The sequence below is a fragment of the Rhinatrema bivittatum genome, chromosome 4, assembly GCF_901001135.1.
Source record: "Rhinatrema bivittatum chromosome 4, aRhiBiv1.1, whole genome shotgun sequence".
NCBI lineage: Eukaryota > Metazoa > Chordata > Amphibia > Gymnophiona > Rhinatrematidae > Rhinatrema > Rhinatrema bivittatum.
The window spans coordinates 172,152,066-172,170,426 of record NC_042618.1 but is presented as its reverse complement, the minus strand read 5'-3'; the positions used below and the strand labels follow the sequence as shown (position 1 = coordinate 172,170,426).

General features: G+C 46.0%; 1 protein-coding gene across 1 annotated transcript; it reads right to left on the bottom strand.

The window, feature by feature from the left end:
* Positions 1 to 918: 918 nt before the first annotated feature.
* On the bottom strand, positions 919 to 12,230 carry FSCN2 (fascin actin-bundling protein 2, retinal). Its single transcript, XM_029599226.1, has 5 exons — positions 11,313 to 12,230; positions 5,582 to 5,738; positions 4,080 to 4,201; positions 2,138 to 2,305; positions 919 to 1,490 (listed from the first exon to the last, which is right to left on the bottom strand). The coding sequence occupies exons 1-5, from the start codon at positions 12,133 to 12,135 to the stop codon at positions 1,285 to 1,287; spliced, it is 1,476 nt and encodes a 491-aa protein (XP_029455086.1). The 5' UTR covers positions 12,136 to 12,230; the 3' UTR covers positions 919 to 1,284.
* Positions 12,231 to 18,361: the final 6,131 nt, after the last annotated feature.

Here is an 18,361-nt window from a genome sequence, read left to right as displayed (position 1 = left end):
ACTCAGCATTCAAAATCCACAACTGGACTCAAGGGAGCAGAATATAGAAACATGACCATATGGCCTGTCTAGTCTGCCCATGTGGACCACGTATTTGGCTCTACAATCCCTACCAGTCCTTCAGAGATCCCCTGAAGGACTTCTCCCATGCTTTCTTGAATTCAGATACTGTTCCTGTCTCCACCACTTCCATGGGGAGGCTGTTCTATACATCCTCTCTGTAAAGAAATGTTTCCTTAGATTAATCCTGCGTGTACCCCCTTTCATCCTCATCTCATGACCCCTTGATCCAAAACCACCTTTCCAATGAAAGAGGCTTGCCTCCTGTGCATTGATTCCTCAGAAACATTTAAATGCCTCTATCATACCTCCCCTAGTTTGCCTTTTCTCTAGGGGTATACATGTTTAGATCTTTAAGTCTGTTGTCATATGCTTTACAATGACCACTTGTAGAATTTGGTATTACAGCCGAGTTCCTATTGCTGTTGATCTAATGCTTTAAATCAGGCAAGTTCAGATATTAGGTTAGGTTTGGCTTCTACCGTGTATGAGTATGGGCTCTATCATGGTCAGATTTGGTTTCTGTCAGGGACACACACTGGTTATATCACAGCCGGCCTGGGCTCTGTAATACTTGGGTTTGAATTCTATCATGTCTGGTTTGGGCTGCCTATATTCACATTTACAAAGCCCTATTTATTTTCTCTGAGTGACAATGCATCTTTTCAGCTTGTACCTATCGACCCAGTTACTATTCTCTCACATGGTGCTCCACATCATAATTACCAGCACCTTTAATGGCTGCAGCTCAGAAGCTGATAGCTTGTCCTTCCACTTCCAAGAGCAAGAGGCACAGTAAAAATTGCAAATATACTACAAACACCCCCCCCCCCCCCCCCCAATAAATGTACAGCCAATTATACGTATGCTAGATTTATGCAATTTCAGATGTAGGCATTTTTCCCAAGAACTCAGTGCTGTAGAGTACATACAATCCTTTGTAAAGCAAACATTCAGACAGGCTCTTCTTCCTTCAGCTTTCACCAAAATTGTTCCTGCCCATGAGAGCTCAGTTTCAGTAGTACAGCACTGCCTTCTACTGAAGGATGACTTTCAAGCTTTCTTTTAGTTGTAATCGCGACCTAGTGTTACAGTCCAGCACTATGGAAATATTCCATCTCGAATCTCCACACAGATTTTGACATTCTGACTGTGTCACCTTGGGGACGGGGCCTTAGCTACTGTGCCACAACTTTATGATGTGCTATGAAGGTTCATCAGCTTTCAATATTCCCAGAGTGTGGCATAATTCACAGCATCAGCATCGGCTTTCAGGGTACCTGCTTGGTCTCCACGCAAGTATTTTCCATTCTTTCCTTTGATGGCAATGAGGCCATGCTCCCGGAACTCAAAAAAGAAGTCTTCGGACATATCCCCGTCACTACAGATGGTGCCATTGCTGGTAATGTACCAGAATTTCCCATTTAAACCTGGAGGCCAGGAGTAAAAGTGGTGGGAGGACACAGATTATTAATACTTATAAATGTAATGCTACTAAAAATGGTGGAAATGTTATTCTTTGCAGAGTACGTGGCACTGCCTGAATGCTTTTACAGTACAAGTGCCTGTATCACCCAATTATACCTAGTTAAATAAAAGCACAGGGAAATAATGTGACTTGCCCAAGGACACACATAGAGTCAGGGACAGAACGAGGATTAGAACTGAGGCACAAGGAGATAATGTGACTTGTCCAAGATCACACATAGAGTCAGGGACAGAGTGAGGATTAGAACTGAGGCACAGGGAGACAATGTGACTTGCCCAAGGACACACAGAGAGCACAGACAACAATGTGATGTGAAGTAAAGGGAGATAAAACAGTTCAGGTAGGGTTATTAGATGCACCATGCAACCTAGCATAAGCTGAGCCAGTGCTGGTTTTGCTGATTGCATGCATGGAGATGTACTTCTGATTTCCCTAAGAAAAACAGGACTGACACTTCCAGGTATTCAATGGGATACCTCCATAACTGACCCAAGCTTCTTCAACACACACCATGCCCCACTCTTCCTTCAATACACACTATGCCCCACCTTTCTCCAACTCACACTGCAGCCCACCCTGATCTCTGACCTTTAATTTGGTAGGCGCCATCATTGAAGATGATCTGGAAGACGTCGTAGATGGACCTGTTGGCATCCAACATGCTGGAGCTCCTGTGATAGCAGACAAAGCCAAGGTCTCCACGCAGGACCAGGATGGGCCTGTTAATCAGCTTCAATGTGAACTCCTCATTTTCTCCTGCACATAGAGAGAAAGAGCAAGTTCAACAGCTACTCTCCAGACAGAGCTGGAGACTTTTGAGATGCAGTGAAATGTCTCCCACACTTCTAGGTATCATGCATCCCTTGTCTGTCTATCTGTCCTCCCTCCCTGTCCTCCAGAGCGGACCTGGTTCAGTCTTTACCTTGAACCCTGGAACTCCTTTTTGCTGAGAAAAGATATGATTGAGATCATGAGTAGGGTGATAAATAGGGAATGGTTATTCACCCTTTCAAAAACCACTAGAACTAGGGGATACTCCATGAAACTAGCAACAGGCAGATTTAAAACAAATAGTAGGAAGTATTGTTTTACTCAGTGCACAGTCAAGCTATGGAATCTATTGCCAGCAACCAACATAGTAGAGTTCAAAAGAGGATTGGACAAGCTTCTGAAGGAAAAGTCCATAAACCAGGGCTTCCCAAACTGTGGGTCAAGACCCCGAAAACCTTCAGCTGGGGTAACAAGTGCCTCAAAGATCAATGTTCTTCAGACACCACCACCAGCAGTAGTGAAGTCAGCACAGGTCCTGTCAGCCAGCATACACGCACAGGTCCTGCAAGTGGTCCCACCCTCACATAAATTCCTGTGGCCTTGAGGATGGATTGCTCATTTTCACGTAGATCACGAATGGGCTCTAGACCAGCCATGAAGTGAAGGGTGGGCTGAATGTGCATAGGCCAGTGAAAATTGCCACTGCTCCTCTAACCTCACCCACCACTGAATCTTCCCAAGAGAAAGAATGTTGCCCTTGTCATCAGCCAGCCCTCTCTTCCCTCCCGTTGTCATCCACCTTTGGCCCAAGGCCCAAAGGAATAGGATGCCGCTGACCTTGGCCGAGGGGATGTTTGGAGGAGGGGTTGTTTGAAGGGAGAAACTGGATGCAGGAAGGGTTTGATAATTGGATCATTGGGGGAGGGATTGGCTGTTGAAGGTGTCAGGGGGAATGATAGAAGATCTGGGGGATGCAAGGGAGGAGCTGGGGGTAACAGGATATTAATTAGGGAGGGGATATAAGAAAAACGTTGGAGGGGAGGAGGCAGGCTGAGAGGTGAGAGAGGGGATAGGAATGGGGTGATAGGGAGATGAGGACAGGATCAATTAGGGGTTATAAAAATGGCTTTGAGGTGAGAGAAGTTCAACTGGGAGGATGTAGTAAGGGCTGAGGAGGTAGGAGAGAGCAAGACCTGGGATGCTAAGAGGAGCCGGTGAATGTAAGAGGGGATCAACTGGAGGGGCAGAGGTTGAAAAAGGAGGTCCTTTGGAGGGGGATGGAGGCTGAGAGAAAGGATTGACTGGAGAGGCTGGGGGGTTGAGAGAGAGGATCAGTTGGAGTATGGGGAGGATGAGAGTGGAATGATTGTTGGAGGGGAACCACACACCCACTAATTTGGTTTGGTTGTCCTCTGGGGGTCAAGTGAATTTTCAAGCACTAAAATGGGGTCATATTGGCTAAACGTTTGGGAAGCCTTGCCATAAACAGTTATTAGCCAAGTAGACTTGGGAAAGCCAGTGAATATCCCTGAGAGTGTGATACAAGAAACAAATGTAACTATTGGGGATATGACGAGTACTTGCGATCCAGACTGGCCACTGTAGGAGACAGGATGCTGGGCTCGATGGACCTTGGTCTGACCCAGCATGACACTTCTTAAGTTCTTATCAGCATATTCATTTGGATATTGCTGATTCCATCCCTGTACAGCATGGGATTTCCCCTCCCACGGCTGCAGGGATCTAAAGTCAGACTTACCAACGGAATCACACACGGCCGCCAGCTGGCCGTTCTTCTTCATGCATACGTACTTGCCGTTGCTAGCCTTGAGGGCCACCTTCCTGCCATGCCATTCGATTTCAAACAATGTGTTTGCGTCTCTGAAAACAAAGAGAGAAGGAAATCTGATTCCTTCCTTCCACTGTCCTCTCCTGCAGGACTCCCTCATTTAAACAAGTTAGGAAAGGTGCACGTCATTCTGAGGCCCATCCAGAATTTCCAAATGCGTTCTTTGTGGGTGCAGAACAGACTCTGCGCACTGTTCCGCTCTGCATCCACCAGCTGGAGGGATGGACGGACGGTCTCTCTTCCCCCTTCCCCAGTGCTGTTCCACAAAGAAGGCATCAAAATTGGATATGGAGAGCACATCCAGAAGTTGTTACTGAGGAGGGAGGAGTTGTGTTCCCAAGGCAAAGACAAAGGCCCTTAACTCACTAAAGAATTTATCAGCCATAGGGAATAAATGACCCTGAATCTCCCACCAGAATTTTTAACTGAAGTCTTTGTAGGTTCTATTTACTGGACAAAATAAAAGATGTGCCAGCACATGAGCTTTTGAGAAGTCACAGGTCCCCCATTTCAGATAATTATATTTTTTTTGGCCCCAGCAATTTCCTCCTGCTCCTTTGGGCTTCCAGCTCAGTCAGAACCAGGGCCGAGATCCGGTGTCATGGGCTTTCCCATGCAATTACCCAGGAATTTTTTTCCCTGTGTAAAGTCCCCCTCCCCGCTTGTTTTAATCCAGTCACTGAAACGACGATCTTCGATAGGGGAGGAACCACACAGGCAAAGCTCCTTCCGGAGCACTGCCCTCCTGGGCCCTAAATCTGGTCACTGAGTGTCGCCAGTTTGCAATGACCGGGCCTCCCCCCAGCCCTCAGGGGCTCTGAACCCCGTTTCTGAGACCTCCCCCAGCCCTGGCAGTCCAGGGAGCAGAAGGACCGGACTTGGGACAAGACCAGATCTCCTGTTTGGTGGATTTAGAGCACAGCCACCGAGCCAGCCCTCATCCTGCTTCATATGCTGCTGCCAAGTTTTCTGCAGTTTCAATTCAGCTACACTGTTTTAATTTACAATTATTTCTTTGAACTGTCCTTATAGTTCATTTATTTCAGAGGTAATGAAGCACTGATGTAAATGCAACACCGAGTGTCACTCAGTTGGAATGCAGGATTACAGCCCAAGCCTTGTGACCCCCTCCCTGAGGTTTGTATACAGGGAGAGTCGATAAAAAAGGTGAATTTACATAGAGCATCAAAACAGTTTAAATGATCCTCCTTATTTGTTGGCTCCCCCCTTGCACAAGTAGTTTTTGACCATGGGAAAAATATTTTGTACATCTGACCCTTAAGGGTTTAAAAAAACCCCAGTCTGTAGAGGCCTGAGGCGGCAGGGAGTGGACAGCAGGAGACAAGACAGTTGTTCTCTTTCTCTGGTTTCCCTGCATACTGCCCTGAGCCAGACCCACAGGTGACGCTCACATTTCTGTGGCCGTGGACTGAATGCCCCCGTGGTTCACCAAGGTCCAGTAGTTGCCAGCATTTGTGTGGAAAATGCACTTCTTAGTCTCTTGGTCAATTTGCATCTGGAAAGTCTCGTAGTCCGTCTCCTCGTCCTGATTGGCTGAGACGTTGATACCTGAAGGAGGGGACATGGAGAGATGATTGCTTATAAGGACCCTTTCCCAGGCTGAGCGAATACCGGAGAGTTCGCCAATCCCAAACAGAGGTTTTGAGAATTATTAGCTACTTTTTTATTTTATGCATTACATGTTTTACTTGCCTTTCTTAGACCAAAGCGAAGTTGGACAAAGCAGCTCAATTCTGTGCAGATGCCGACATGTGGCACACGCTATCCCTTTATAACAAGCACATTAGTTGGCACTTGCCCTGTTATAAAGAGGAGCCACTGCTTGTAATACCTAGGCACTGAGGGGCAGTATAAGACACATCATAATATGCTATAATTGTCTGTGTATGTTTAACAAACAGACACACACACACCACATACAGCCACCCTCGGATACACCCAAAGACTGTGCGTCCCACGGTGTCCACATAGACACACAAACGTGCACAGCAGAGTGTCCAGGAAAAGGTTTCATCTTACAATGGTGTGGATAGACAACCGCACTGCTTTACCTTACAACAGGACATAGAAACACAGAAATGACGGCAGAAAAAGACCAAGCATGCCCATCCAGTCTGCCCAGCAAGCTCCCACACTTATTTTCCCATACTTTTCTGTTTCACCGACCACCAAGTTCAGGGCCCTTGTTGGTAACTGTTTGATTCAAATTTCCTGCCGTCCCCTGTCAATGATGCAGAGAGTAATGTTGGAGTTGCATCAAAGGTGAGCATAAGGCTTAATGGTTAAGGGTAGTAACTGCCGCATCAAGCAAGTTACCCCGGTGCTTGTTTACCCAGACTGCACAGATCCATGCCTTGTTGGATGATGTCTGAATGTAAATCCTCTTTTCCACATTTCTCCACAAGCGAAAAATTCATCAGTTAGTAAATGAGCTGTGCTAAATTCCACGGGGTTACAGTTACCCCAAGCACAGGTCCTGAGGGTAAAATCACTTTGTACATGGCATTAATTAGCACACTAGGAACAGAGTGCTTTACCCCATGCACTCCTGCATATGCCTGTCCAAAAGCAAGGTCATACGGTTTATTAACTGTCTGAAATGTCAGAAGGCAGAGAATGGCTGAAATTCACACAATGCAATGTGTTTTGGGCATCAATATAACACATTTCTGGGTTGACTTAGAAGAGCTGCATTGAATTCCCTTATGCATAGAAACCTTTGATTTCAGTTTTTATTTGATTTTCTCTGGGAATTTATCAGTGTGTTAATTATAACTAAGGAAAACAGGAGAAATCATTGGGAGAAAAAAAAAAGGGGGTCTTGTGGTTTGTTTTTTTTTCAAAATGATAATTCTGCCGTTTGGTTGGTTATGTAAACACTGATAAATTCCCAGAGAAAATAAAATAAAAGCTGAAAATGAAGGTCCTTACTTATGCAGTACACAGACTCTTGGGAGTATAGCTAATCCACCAGATGAGACACTGCTCAAGCTGTTACATCCTTAGCATGGGAACCTGGCTCCGCCAGTGCCCGCAGAAATTATCTGCCGCTGACTATGTTTGTCATTTCAACCCAGTTCACTCAAAAGGTGTGGTCCAATTCTGGTTTTGCCCTATTCCATGCAGGAATCTGTAGTTCCAATTCTCCCCATCTATCAGTTCAAAGGCATTTAACCAGGTGGCCTCCTATGCTTGTACATGAAAATACTTAGAAAAGCTCATGGCAACCTCTGCATCCCACAACTCTAAAAAATACCTTTAACTGTTGCCACAGTTCTCACTGTGGCAGGATAAAATAATGTAATTATGCCTCTTCAGGAGAGGATATAAGAGAGGAAGGGACAGACGGGGGAAGGGAAGATCCTTTGCATCTCCCTGAGAGGTTAACTTAATGGGAAGGGAGAAGTAGGGAGGAGTTAATCATGAAGGAGGGATAAACAATCCAAATAACATAAATGAGAGAGGGGGGGGGGCTTGCTGTCTTCACAGGCCTAGGGAGAGGGAAGGTTTGGAGAGCTGTAACCCTGGTCTGGAGGGCTTTGGGGTTGTTCCCACTTGTCCAAGGTTTGCCCCCCCCCCAAGGCTCATGCAGGCCGATACAGTATAGTGCACACCGACGGAGCGCACTGTTAGCCTGCCATTGGATGCGCGTTTTCCCTTATCCCTTATTCAGTAAGGGGAGGAAAACGCGTGTCCAACCCGCGGCACCTAATAGCGCCCTCAACATGTAAATGCATGTTGCGGGCCCTATTAGGTATGCGCGCGGGATACAGAAAGTAAAATGTGCAGCCAAGCCGCACATTTTACTTTCGGAAATTAGCACCTACCGCCTACCCAAAGGTAGGCGCTAATTTCTTCCAGCACTGGGAAAGTGCATAGAAAAGCAGTAAAAACTGCTTTTCTGTGCATCCTCCGACTTAATATCATGGCGATATTAAGTCGGAGGTCCCGAAGCGTAAAAAAAGTTAAAAAAAAAAAAAATTGGAAGTAGGCCGGCGGCTGTCGGGTCGAAAACCGGATGCTCAATTTTGCCAGCGTCCGGTTTCCGAGCCTGTGGCTGTCAGCAGGCTCGAGAACCGACACCGGCAAAATTGAACGTCGGCTGTCAAACCCGCTGACAGCCGCCGCTCTGGGCCTCCTTTTGCCCGTTTCTACCGCCGGGCCTCATTTAAATACTGTATTGCGCGCACAGGCGAGTGGGCGTTCGCCCGCTCTCCCGCGGACTTTACTGAATCGGCCTGATGGTGACCTCGGGCAGGGAGTACCTCACTTCTCCAATACAGGCCCGTTGGACCTGTCCACTGCCCTGATTTTCCTAGCTAGTTTCCTAAGAAAAGCAGAACTACAAATCCCAGCACGGAATGGACCAACACCAGGATTGGACCAAACTGTTTAGCTGACCTTGGGTTGAGGTGGTAACACTAGATTATGGCCAGCTCTGCACTCATGAGTTTGGGGGGGGGGGGGGGGAATGGAGGGAGAAGACTAATATAAAATGGGGAAGGTCTGCTGAAGAAGTATGGGGTTAAAATGGCGGCCCCAGCCGCACATTTCCTAATGAAGCTCGTTGGACAGTTACAAGCAGCAGTTCACAACGAGCTCATCCCCTGCTCACACTTCAAGCTTCTCCCTCTAACAATCTTCTCCTAATTATTTCGTTTGCATGAGCAGATGATCTGCAAATCTGGTGCGTCTCCCACCCCCACGCCACCACTCCTACCCTCTCCACTCCGGCTACACTTAACATCCTTTCCTGAGCACAGAGCCTAATTGGGCCACTTAATCTGATTGCTGCGGCTTCCATCTGGTTAGCGCGTCGGTCGCATACAAACCCCTTATTTACAACCCAGACGCTAGCGTCACCACTGTCTAAGCAGCTTGCCGGGGTGCAGAGGGCTTATTAGCCCCAAGCCATGGCTGAGCTCTGTGGCACAGGGCTCGCACTTCAGGAAGAGAATATATAGAAGTCGCAGCGTTCTGCTATGGGGAGCTAGGCTGAAGAGAAGGGGCAGAGCAGTAAAATATCCTGTATTATTATATGTTTCATTTTAGATTGAATTCTGAATGTATATGAAAGATGCGTGAACGGACTGCAGCCAGGGCCAAAGCCTTGACGATTGCTCACAAGTTTTTGAGTCCGATATGCTCAAAACATAAACTTCAAATATTGTAAACAGCTCAGTTCACAAAACAAGATATGTGCGGGGGGGGGGGGGGAGGAAATGTCACACATCGCAGATTGCTTGTACGGCAAGGGAACATTCTAATTGTATTCCTTGCAGGCACCAAATTTAGGGCATACCATGGGGTTCAGACTTTGTGAAATATAAACTAGACGCAGCCAGCTACCCTGGTCTTCAGCTCCTGGGCTCAGCTGGCTCACAGGGTTTGATAATGCTATGCGACAGTATCAGACTGGGCATGTGAGGGTTAGGTTACACCTGGCTTTATTTTACATTTTATCCTGGTATCAGAGCTCCTCGGGTTACACTGCAGGATGGTGACAGTCCAGCCATATGACACAGTGTTCAAACTAAGCTGTAATTTTTGGTGGCCAGAGGGTTATTTTTCTATAATGAATTCATAGTATCAATGGACTTTAACTGCGATCCTGCCTTTAGCCATTCTGGTACTGAATCCCATGACAGGTTTGTCAAATCTAACCAGCTGTACCCCTTGCTATTCAAGAACTAAGATATCTAATAAAACTCTGCCAATGCACTTCACTTTTGACTTACAGCAGTCTCTGCTATTCCAGTCTTAAGAAATCTACATACAATTCTGCCAAGTTGTCTCCTGTCTGCCCTGCATAGCCCCTGAATCTAGATCTGAGATCTGCACACAGACCTCTGCTAGTGTACCTCATTCCTTCCCTGTTATTTCTCTAGACTCAGAACTAATCCTGATAGCATCACTGCTGCTATCCAGAGGCAGGAATCCTTTCCTCGTTTTTTTGGGAAAGGGAATCATTTCTGAACTGCAGCTGAAGCTGGTCCTCATGCATCATCTCAGGAGGAGCTGCCTTGGAGAACTGGCCTTGGACTACGAGGGACACACGGCTACTATCATTTACCTTCACTGAAATTCGCCTTGGGACCATTTTTTTTTAATAGAAAAGGCAGAATATCAAAAGTCTATAAATAACTCAGTCAAAATAATACATTTCCCCAATGATCTATGAGCAAAACCAAAATCCGAACCCTGGGCGAAAAGAGGTGCATCACTGGCAGAATGATTTGTGCCTCTTACCCTCACACAGGGGTGGCCAACCTTCTGTTCTTTATTTGCAAAGTCCTTTCCAGCAGATGAGTCACATCTGGAAACTGAAGCCCAGCCTGGGTTCGAAGACCAGGTTGCTATAGCAACAGAGGAACAGAGCCTTGCAAAGCCCAGCAGTATCTCTGGTGCTTGCCTCTCTGTCACCTGCTCTTTGCCTCTTTTGGTTGGTTGTACACTGACTCAGGTGTGTGTGTGGGGGGGGGGGGGGGGAGGGGGAGGAGGCTGATTACCTGCCCTGCTATTCACTCCATGGATCCCAGTTAAGAGCACTTCACAGTGCAAAATGAAGAACCAAAGAGGCAATCCTAATTAAGGTTCAATCTACCTTTTGCCAGCATCCCCTTCTCAACGCGATGTTGGTCTCTCGACAAAGATTAACCTGAAATGTTTCCATTAGGGAGCCTACACTAGACTTTTATTGTAGTTATATTCACAGCTGTCACATAAGGGAAAAAAAGAGGTGGGAATAGGGAGAAACACAAAGGAGGGGAAATAGTATTAGCTATATAGGTCTCCTCCAGCACCCCCTCCCCGTCTCAAGGCAGACTAAATTAATCCTCAGTATCTACACTGCAATATCCATTCTACTTAATTAGTAGCCGTCTTAAAATGAGTACACTGTAAAACTGACTGCTTTATCTGAATTTTGTGTTAATCCAATGTCTATTAATATCAATTAGAAGGGGGCCTCCATCAGCTCTGAGTGTATGCTTCACACAGTAACAATACACAAAGCCACTGAAGTTTAAAAAAATGAAAGGAACTTCTAATGGACAATTAGAGCCTAGTCTTCACTTTAAAAGAAATGCAGGAAATGTTAGAAGGAGATCATAGACCTTTTACCTTGCCTGATGGAGACATATCTGCTGTTGGAAGCCATAAAAACCACCTGAGGATGACTCTTCTCAAGGTCAAAAAGTTCATCCTTGCCAGGTTTGGAGCTCCTGCCTGATTTTAGGGTTCCTGTAGGTCCCATGGGAGTCAGGTACTTTCCATCACAGTCTTTGAAGGCTAACTTCCCTTCTTTGAACTCCAGAGTATAGCAAGTGCCAGTATCTAGTTCCTTCACCAGTTTCCCGTCGTTCCTCAAGTACCTGTTGTCACAAGTCTTTAAACAATACTTTTTGTCTTGGAATATCAAGGTAATAAGGGAGTCTACTCCCCATGGGATGTTGCTCTCCATACTTATTTCATCCTCTTGGGAACTCAGATGTGCATACCGTCTCCTACTGACACTCAGGAGATTGGCCTGAGGGTGGATGGCTAAGTGTACGGTCCAGAGCTCCAACTCAGTGACAGTTTGGGCAAAGCAGGAGAGTCTGTCTTCTGACCCTCCAAAAAAGCGTTTATGAGACTCCGATTGAAGGGCCCATCTCCCATCGGACTGAGCAATGACGGTAAATCTGCAGTCTCCATCTGGTTTCTCAGCCTCACAAGATACCTTGCCATCTTTATCAGCAGTCAGGTAGCGTCCTAGGTGACTTTTCAAGAAGACCACAGAGCTGTCTATTTCATCCTGCTCTAGTGTCCATATCTGCTTCTTCTTCAGACTTGCAGCAGAGGCATAGACCTTGAAGCCAAAGGCTTCAGCAGTTAGGTATCTATTGTCATAGTTGATTAAGCCAAACTGAATCTTCAAAATTTGGTGTATCCCATTAGTTGGCATTTTTCACTTAGAAGGATTGTGCCTTCTGACCTGTAGTGAAAGTGAGGTGTTCTCCCAGTACTAGAACTGAGGCACTCTGCAAACAGCCCTGGGAGATCTGAATTAAAATGAATGAAAGGAGCACCTCAGTTTAGTGCCTGGTAATATGACATTGATCCAGTTCCTTGGACCTTTGTGTCGGACAGTGTGCACTGCCGTCATTTAATCTGCAAATCATAAAAGTGCTGGCCTTCTCCTCCAAGCAGAAAGCTTGAGAAGCGCTTGCTTGTTACGTGGTGAGCTTCAGCAGGATGCCCAGCTCACCGAGCCCTGCAGGGACTATCTAGGCTTACAAGAACTCTCTCCCAGATTTCAGTAAGCTGCAAGCCCTCGGTAACCAATAATGGGGCTTTTGCTTAAGCGACTGATGCTGTTTTCTAGCATGAAACAATGGTTCTTCTGTGAGTCTTCCTGATGCATTCAAGCCTGCTGAGCAAATGCCTCAGTCCTCTTAGGTGGTCTTCCTACAGATATTGTTCTCCACTTCACCTCCACAAAGATAGATTCTTTCTGATATCCTTTCTTTAGTGCTCCTCTTGCAATTAATTCTTCTACCTTCTGTTTCCTGCTGCCTCTGACTGCAAGGCTGCAGTTGGAAAAAACTGGGACAGTAACCTGAACTCTCCTCCCCCTCCTCCTATCAGTCCAATTCTCTGCAAGCTATCTTTTCCTTTTTGCACCTGTATAAAATTACTTGGTTATCTGATTGCAGTAGAGTTGGTGTAGGTCACCTCCTAGCTCTTTTCTTCTTCAGCCCACTGTCTAATCGCCTTAACAATTATCCTGACATTTTATTAGTTTAATCTGTTCAACCTTCCTAAGGGCTCCCTGCAGTGCCGTGTCTCCATCTGTCCCTAGCCCTTGCAAGCTTTTAAATCCATGCTCTGGCCTCCAGAGCACTGTAAAGGGGTAATTCAAAGCTGTTTCATTGTGCAATTCAACATAACCACAAGTTGGTCCTCCAATGGCAGCCAAAGAGCAGAATCAACACATCTGGAAGAGAGCAAGGGGTGCACAAACAGATGTTGGGTGGACCACCTTTTAGTGCCAAAGGCAAAGCTATAATACTATTGTGAGATGCTGATATTTTATCTATGTTTTATAAGTTTTATAAATGGTATTTATAATATATTTATATAATTCTGCTCTGATAAGGGGCTACATAAGAGCTGACTGTTGAAATTCATATACTGCAAGTAGCTTCTAAGGAAAAGGTAAAACTTTTCTATTTCTTTGTAACTGTAGATATCTTTTAAGACATAAATAATTGTCCTTAAAACTGCAGCACTATCAATATCCATCTGGTAATTCAGCTAGTGGTAAAAACAAACAAAAAAGAATGAGATCCTATTTTTTTTCTTCTGATTGATATTTAAGCTGTAAGGAAATACTATGGTTTAAATTTTCCGAAAGATTCTCCTGCTTAGCTTGTACTACTACTGTGATTCTAGGCAAATCAGGGTACTGCTGTGCTGATCATTATCACAGCCTCATGTGGGCATCGCACTGGCACACGTGTAAAACGTCCACTCAGCACAGGAAATAGATCTACTTCACGGGATCTTCCAGGCATTTGCAACCCCGGTTGGCCACTGTCGGAGACAGGATGCCGGCCCAATGGATCTTGGTCTGACTCAGCATGGCATTTTCTTATGTTCTTATGTGGGCTTTAGGATGTAGACCTTTCCAGCCAGGGAAGTTTCCAGGGGGAGCAGAGATTTTCTGAGTGATGGTTTCAGTCCACCCTCAAAAGGGTGGGCATTAGCTTTGTGGTTATAAAGGGGACTCCCTGAGAGTCACTGGGGAGCTGGAGAGAGGCAGCAAATGACTGTGCTCTCTAGGGGCTCCAGAAGAGGAGAAGGCAGATGGCTTTCCTCACCACCTTAGTATGTGTTTGCTTTCTCTTATGGGTTTGGAGGGAGTTCCAGTAAAAGCTCAGCAAGCAATGCTGAAGAGAGTTTCATTCCCAAATCCAAAGGGAGGAGGAGACTCATCTGAGAGACTGAATGCAAACAACCGTGGAATAGATATTCAAAAGCCATTTAGAAGGATAACTGAAAAGTTAGGAAAATCCATAAAGTTCACGGAAGGACAAAACCTGGTTGCTATACTCTGGGATCTCTGATGAGGGAGGGCTTTGTGGCCATGGCAAAGGACAAGATCCATTATTCCTTGTGGATTCATTATTCCTTGTGGAGAACTGTGAGCAAGGTAGGCCTGCCCGGTTAGTACATCAAGATGTAAGAAGAACAGGTGGAGGAAGCCATGTGTCTATCAGCAGTGGCAGCACTGGCATGTTCCATACCTTCTTTGCCAGGCCAGCCCTGAGATTTCCAGGGCTGGATGAGTCAGTGCTGGGAGCCATGGAATTGTTGTTGGTTGTAGAGCCCCCTCGTATGACATACACAGTACACAGTAGAGTTCACCGGCCATGTGCATGGGGAGCAGCTCACACTGGACAGCAGTTGTCAGCCATTGAGAAGCTCAGAGCCTGAGTTATTTTAAGGATATGGATATTTGTTAATATTTTGAAGGACCAAGCCAAGCTTGGATTTTTGGCATAAGCAACGTAGGCAACTGCCTAGGGTGCCAAGTTTTGAAAGCTCCAAATATCCAGGAGAAAGAGGAGTCTGCTTCTGCTTGCTTTAGGACCATGTACTGCCCAGCTTCAAAGAGTGGCCACCATGGCACTCTGTCTATGGGTGCATGGTCCTTAAATCTGGCCCGGGGGTCTAGCACAGTTTCCTTCACAGAGCCCTGGATGAATTTGTCCCCAAAAATAAAAGAATACTCATTACTTCAGTGATGGACCAGAGTGCATCAATCAAGGGAAACTATCTGCAAGCTCTTGAGCACATCATCATCATCATCCCGGACACTCTGCAGTGCCTCAGAATCATCCAGACATACAGCATTTGTTACTCAAAACTTTTCAGCCCTCAAGCAGTTAATACATCTTCTGGCTTGGTCAGCATAGCTCTGCCCTTCCCTGAGAAGAAATCCGGACACAAGAAGAAAAGATACAAGGAAAATACGAAACATAAGCAATCAAATAGGTACCTCATGAGGTTCCTGAGATAATAATTTTCTACAAAACCTACAGGAACAATGAGAGCCCTCTCATCCTCATGTGTCTACTCTCCAAATCGGGCCTTTTGAGGGTAGTGGGGAGTAATATTCTAAACTCACAAACAGCAGTTCTGTTTGCCCCATCTCAAGAAAGATACAGCAGAACTTGAAGGACAACAAAAACGATAACGTGAAGTGGAATGGCTTCCTTATGAAGAAAGGCTAAACAAGTTGGGACCCTTTAGCTTGGAAAAGAGACGACCAAGAGGGAATATGATAGAGGTTTATAAAATCATGAGTGGGATGCAATAGATAAATAGGGGACAGCTGATTACCCTTTCAAATACCACTAGGTCTAGGGGTCACTCCATGAATTTAACAGGTAGTGTATTTAAAACAAATTGGAAAAAAGTACTTTTTCACTCAATGCACAATACAATTGTGGAATTTGTTGCTGAAGGATGTGGTCAAGGCATCTAGCATAGCTGCATTTAAAAAGGGTTTCGAGAAGTTCCTGCAGGAAAAGTCCATAACTCATTGTTAGCCAAGTAGACTTGGGAAAGCCACTGTTCACCCTTTGTTATGAGCTAGAAGCATTGGATCTATTCTTTGGGATCCTGCTGGATACTTGTGATGGAGATGGGCCCGTCAGAGACAAGATGCTGGACTGGATGGACCTTTTATCTGACCCGGAATGGCCTTTCCTATGTTCTGAAGAAATGCTATTTCCAAAACAGGTGACTGACTGAATGACAGGTAAAGTACAACGAATCTCCATTCACGTTGTCTTCAAGACCTGCAACACCTGAGCCCCGCCCCCCCTCCAATCCTTACCACGCAGCATGACCCAATCACAAGGCGGGCCACACAGACCCCACTTTGCCTCCCCGTGGCATCCTTTCCCCCAGCACAGAGCCAAGCACTCCATCGCTCTTGCCCAGATGTCACACTGCAGAATGCTGACGCAGGCATTTCCTGTACATCCTCCTGGTTTATATTCCCAGGCTGCCCCGTGCCCTGACATGCTGCCAACACTTCTGAGCAGTTACTGGAAGTCAGGTGGCAATGTGCCGTGCTGGATACCATTTTTGGATGGTCAGGTGACGCTACTTATGCATCTGCCTTTGGAATCAAATCCGTGTGTACCCAGCTCGGCAGGTGATCATACCCCTCCAGTACGCCTCACCATCCCGGCCCCTCTCCTGGAATGCAGGGGAGGATTCACTGTGTGCTCCTCTCAGCTGTGCCAACCCTGGCTGCAGGAATTCCTTCCAGTTGATTATCGTAATTGCCCAATTAACATAGAAATAGGAAGCTGGCAGCTTCGTAATGGGCACCGAGTGCCCTATTGGGGCAGTCTGCTCTATTTTACTTTTACTGTAATTGGTCTCTCTATGGAGGAAAACAGAACATGGGGCCCTGGAGCAGCTGTCAGGAATCTGGAGAGTGACAGGAGCTGTGGCTCTATTCAGTTTTCATTTATTGTGTCAGACCCAGGCCAGGCCCTTTCGCTTCTGCCACTTCAGGTTAGCAGCCAGGAGAGAGCACTTGATGAAAAAGAGAATTTTTTTTTTTTTTCTAAAAGTCTGAGCCCCAACAGGAAAAATGCGATTGCAATGGAAGTGTGGGGGTGAAAAGTTTCAGCTACATGCGCCAGTCCTCCCTCCCAGTCCTCAAACAGTGATTAGGCTCTTACTTCTGCTTGATGTGGTTCTAATTTTCTGAGGTAGATAAACAGCATTTTTAGCCTTACCTCAGGCCAATGCAAGGGAAAGTCCATGTGTGTGGTCCCCCACCCCATAATAAGTTTGGTGTTTGATGTTCGATCCACACCAAAATGTCAGGATATGTTAGGGGGGGACGGGGGGGGGACATAAGAGCTCCAATAGGAATGTGTTTTTTCTTTCCTGTATCAACGCCTATCTATGGACCACAGACCATATGCGACTCCCAGAAAGTAGACTCCTTTAGTTCCGGGTAAATATTCTTGTTTGTTTTTTGGTTTTTTTTGGGGGGCGGGGGGGAGACAATAACAGTGCGACCTGCAGTTCTGATTTCTTCAGGCTCCTATTTGATTCATTAAAGGCACAGATCACATGTCAGGCATAGCAAGAAGCATTTTTTTTTTTTTTTTGGTTGCTGAAAAGTAGGTCCAGAAGATTGGGTGCTAATGATTTTTTCATGCCTCTGGTCTCTTTTTCCTGGCTGGTTCTGCTTACACTCCACTTGTGGCTACAGGTGTGCTTTACCTGACCAGCTCAGCAATGGTTTAATGTAACATAGAGTACGGTAACCCTTCATGTAACTAAGTGGACTAATGTGCTGGAAAAACAAGGGACATTTTACATTGTCAGTTTTCTTATGGCTGCTTCTTTAATGCTCAGCTCCTCTAGTATTTGACAGAGATAGGTCTGAAGACCCTCCCCCCCCCCCCCCCCCCCCCTTCTCTATGTTCAGGAAAACTGAGAGACATAATGAAAACAATTTTTCCTAAGCCACACGGAGACAAGTAAGGAGGATACTGGATACCTTACCGACGTTAATTCTGTGGCTGGAGATATGAAGGAGATACAAAGCACTTCCTTTTGAAAATTCCATTTTATTTTGCATAGTTTACTTTTCCCTGACCCAAACACGTGCCTAGGAACACCTGTCTTATACAACCTTGACCCCTATACTCCCAGGCTGCCCTGTGCCCTGTAAAGTTGCCGTTTCCGAGCAGTTACTGGCAGTCAGGCAACAATGTGAAAGGGTGAAGCTGGAAACCATTTTGGATGGCCAGGGGAACCCATTCTCAGGCCAATGCAATACTGCGCGGGGAGAAATGGGCGCTCGTGACTGAGCGCCCGCTTTCCTAACGTGCTCAGCCACGGGGTTAGGAAAATGGAAGCTCGTAAATTGAGTGTCTGTTTTCCGAACCTGTCAGCAAGACATTTTTTTTTTTCACGTTGCTGCTTTCTGTAGTTCCTCCGACTTAATATCGTCGCAATATTAAGTCAGAGGAACCACAGAAAAGCAGTATTTTGTGCTTTTCTGTTGATCTTCTGGGGCTCTTCAAGACCTAACACCAGCTCTGTGGCTGGCAATTTTTGAGGGTTAAAATGTGCGTGTTGGGCAC

Coding starts and splice junctions, on each gene's coding strand:
- FSCN2 (XM_029599226.1), bottom strand. CDS start 12,135: ATGCCAACTAATGGGATACACCAAATTTTGAAGATTCAGTTTGGCTTA. Junction 2,306..4,079: donor GGCCGTGTGTGATTCCGTTG/GTAAGTCTGACT, acceptor CTCTATGTGCAG/GAGAAAATGAGGAGTTCACA. Junction 1,491..2,137: donor TGGCGCCTACCAAATTAAAG/GTCAGAGATCAG, acceptor CCTGGCCTCCAG/GTTTAAATGGGAAATTCTGG.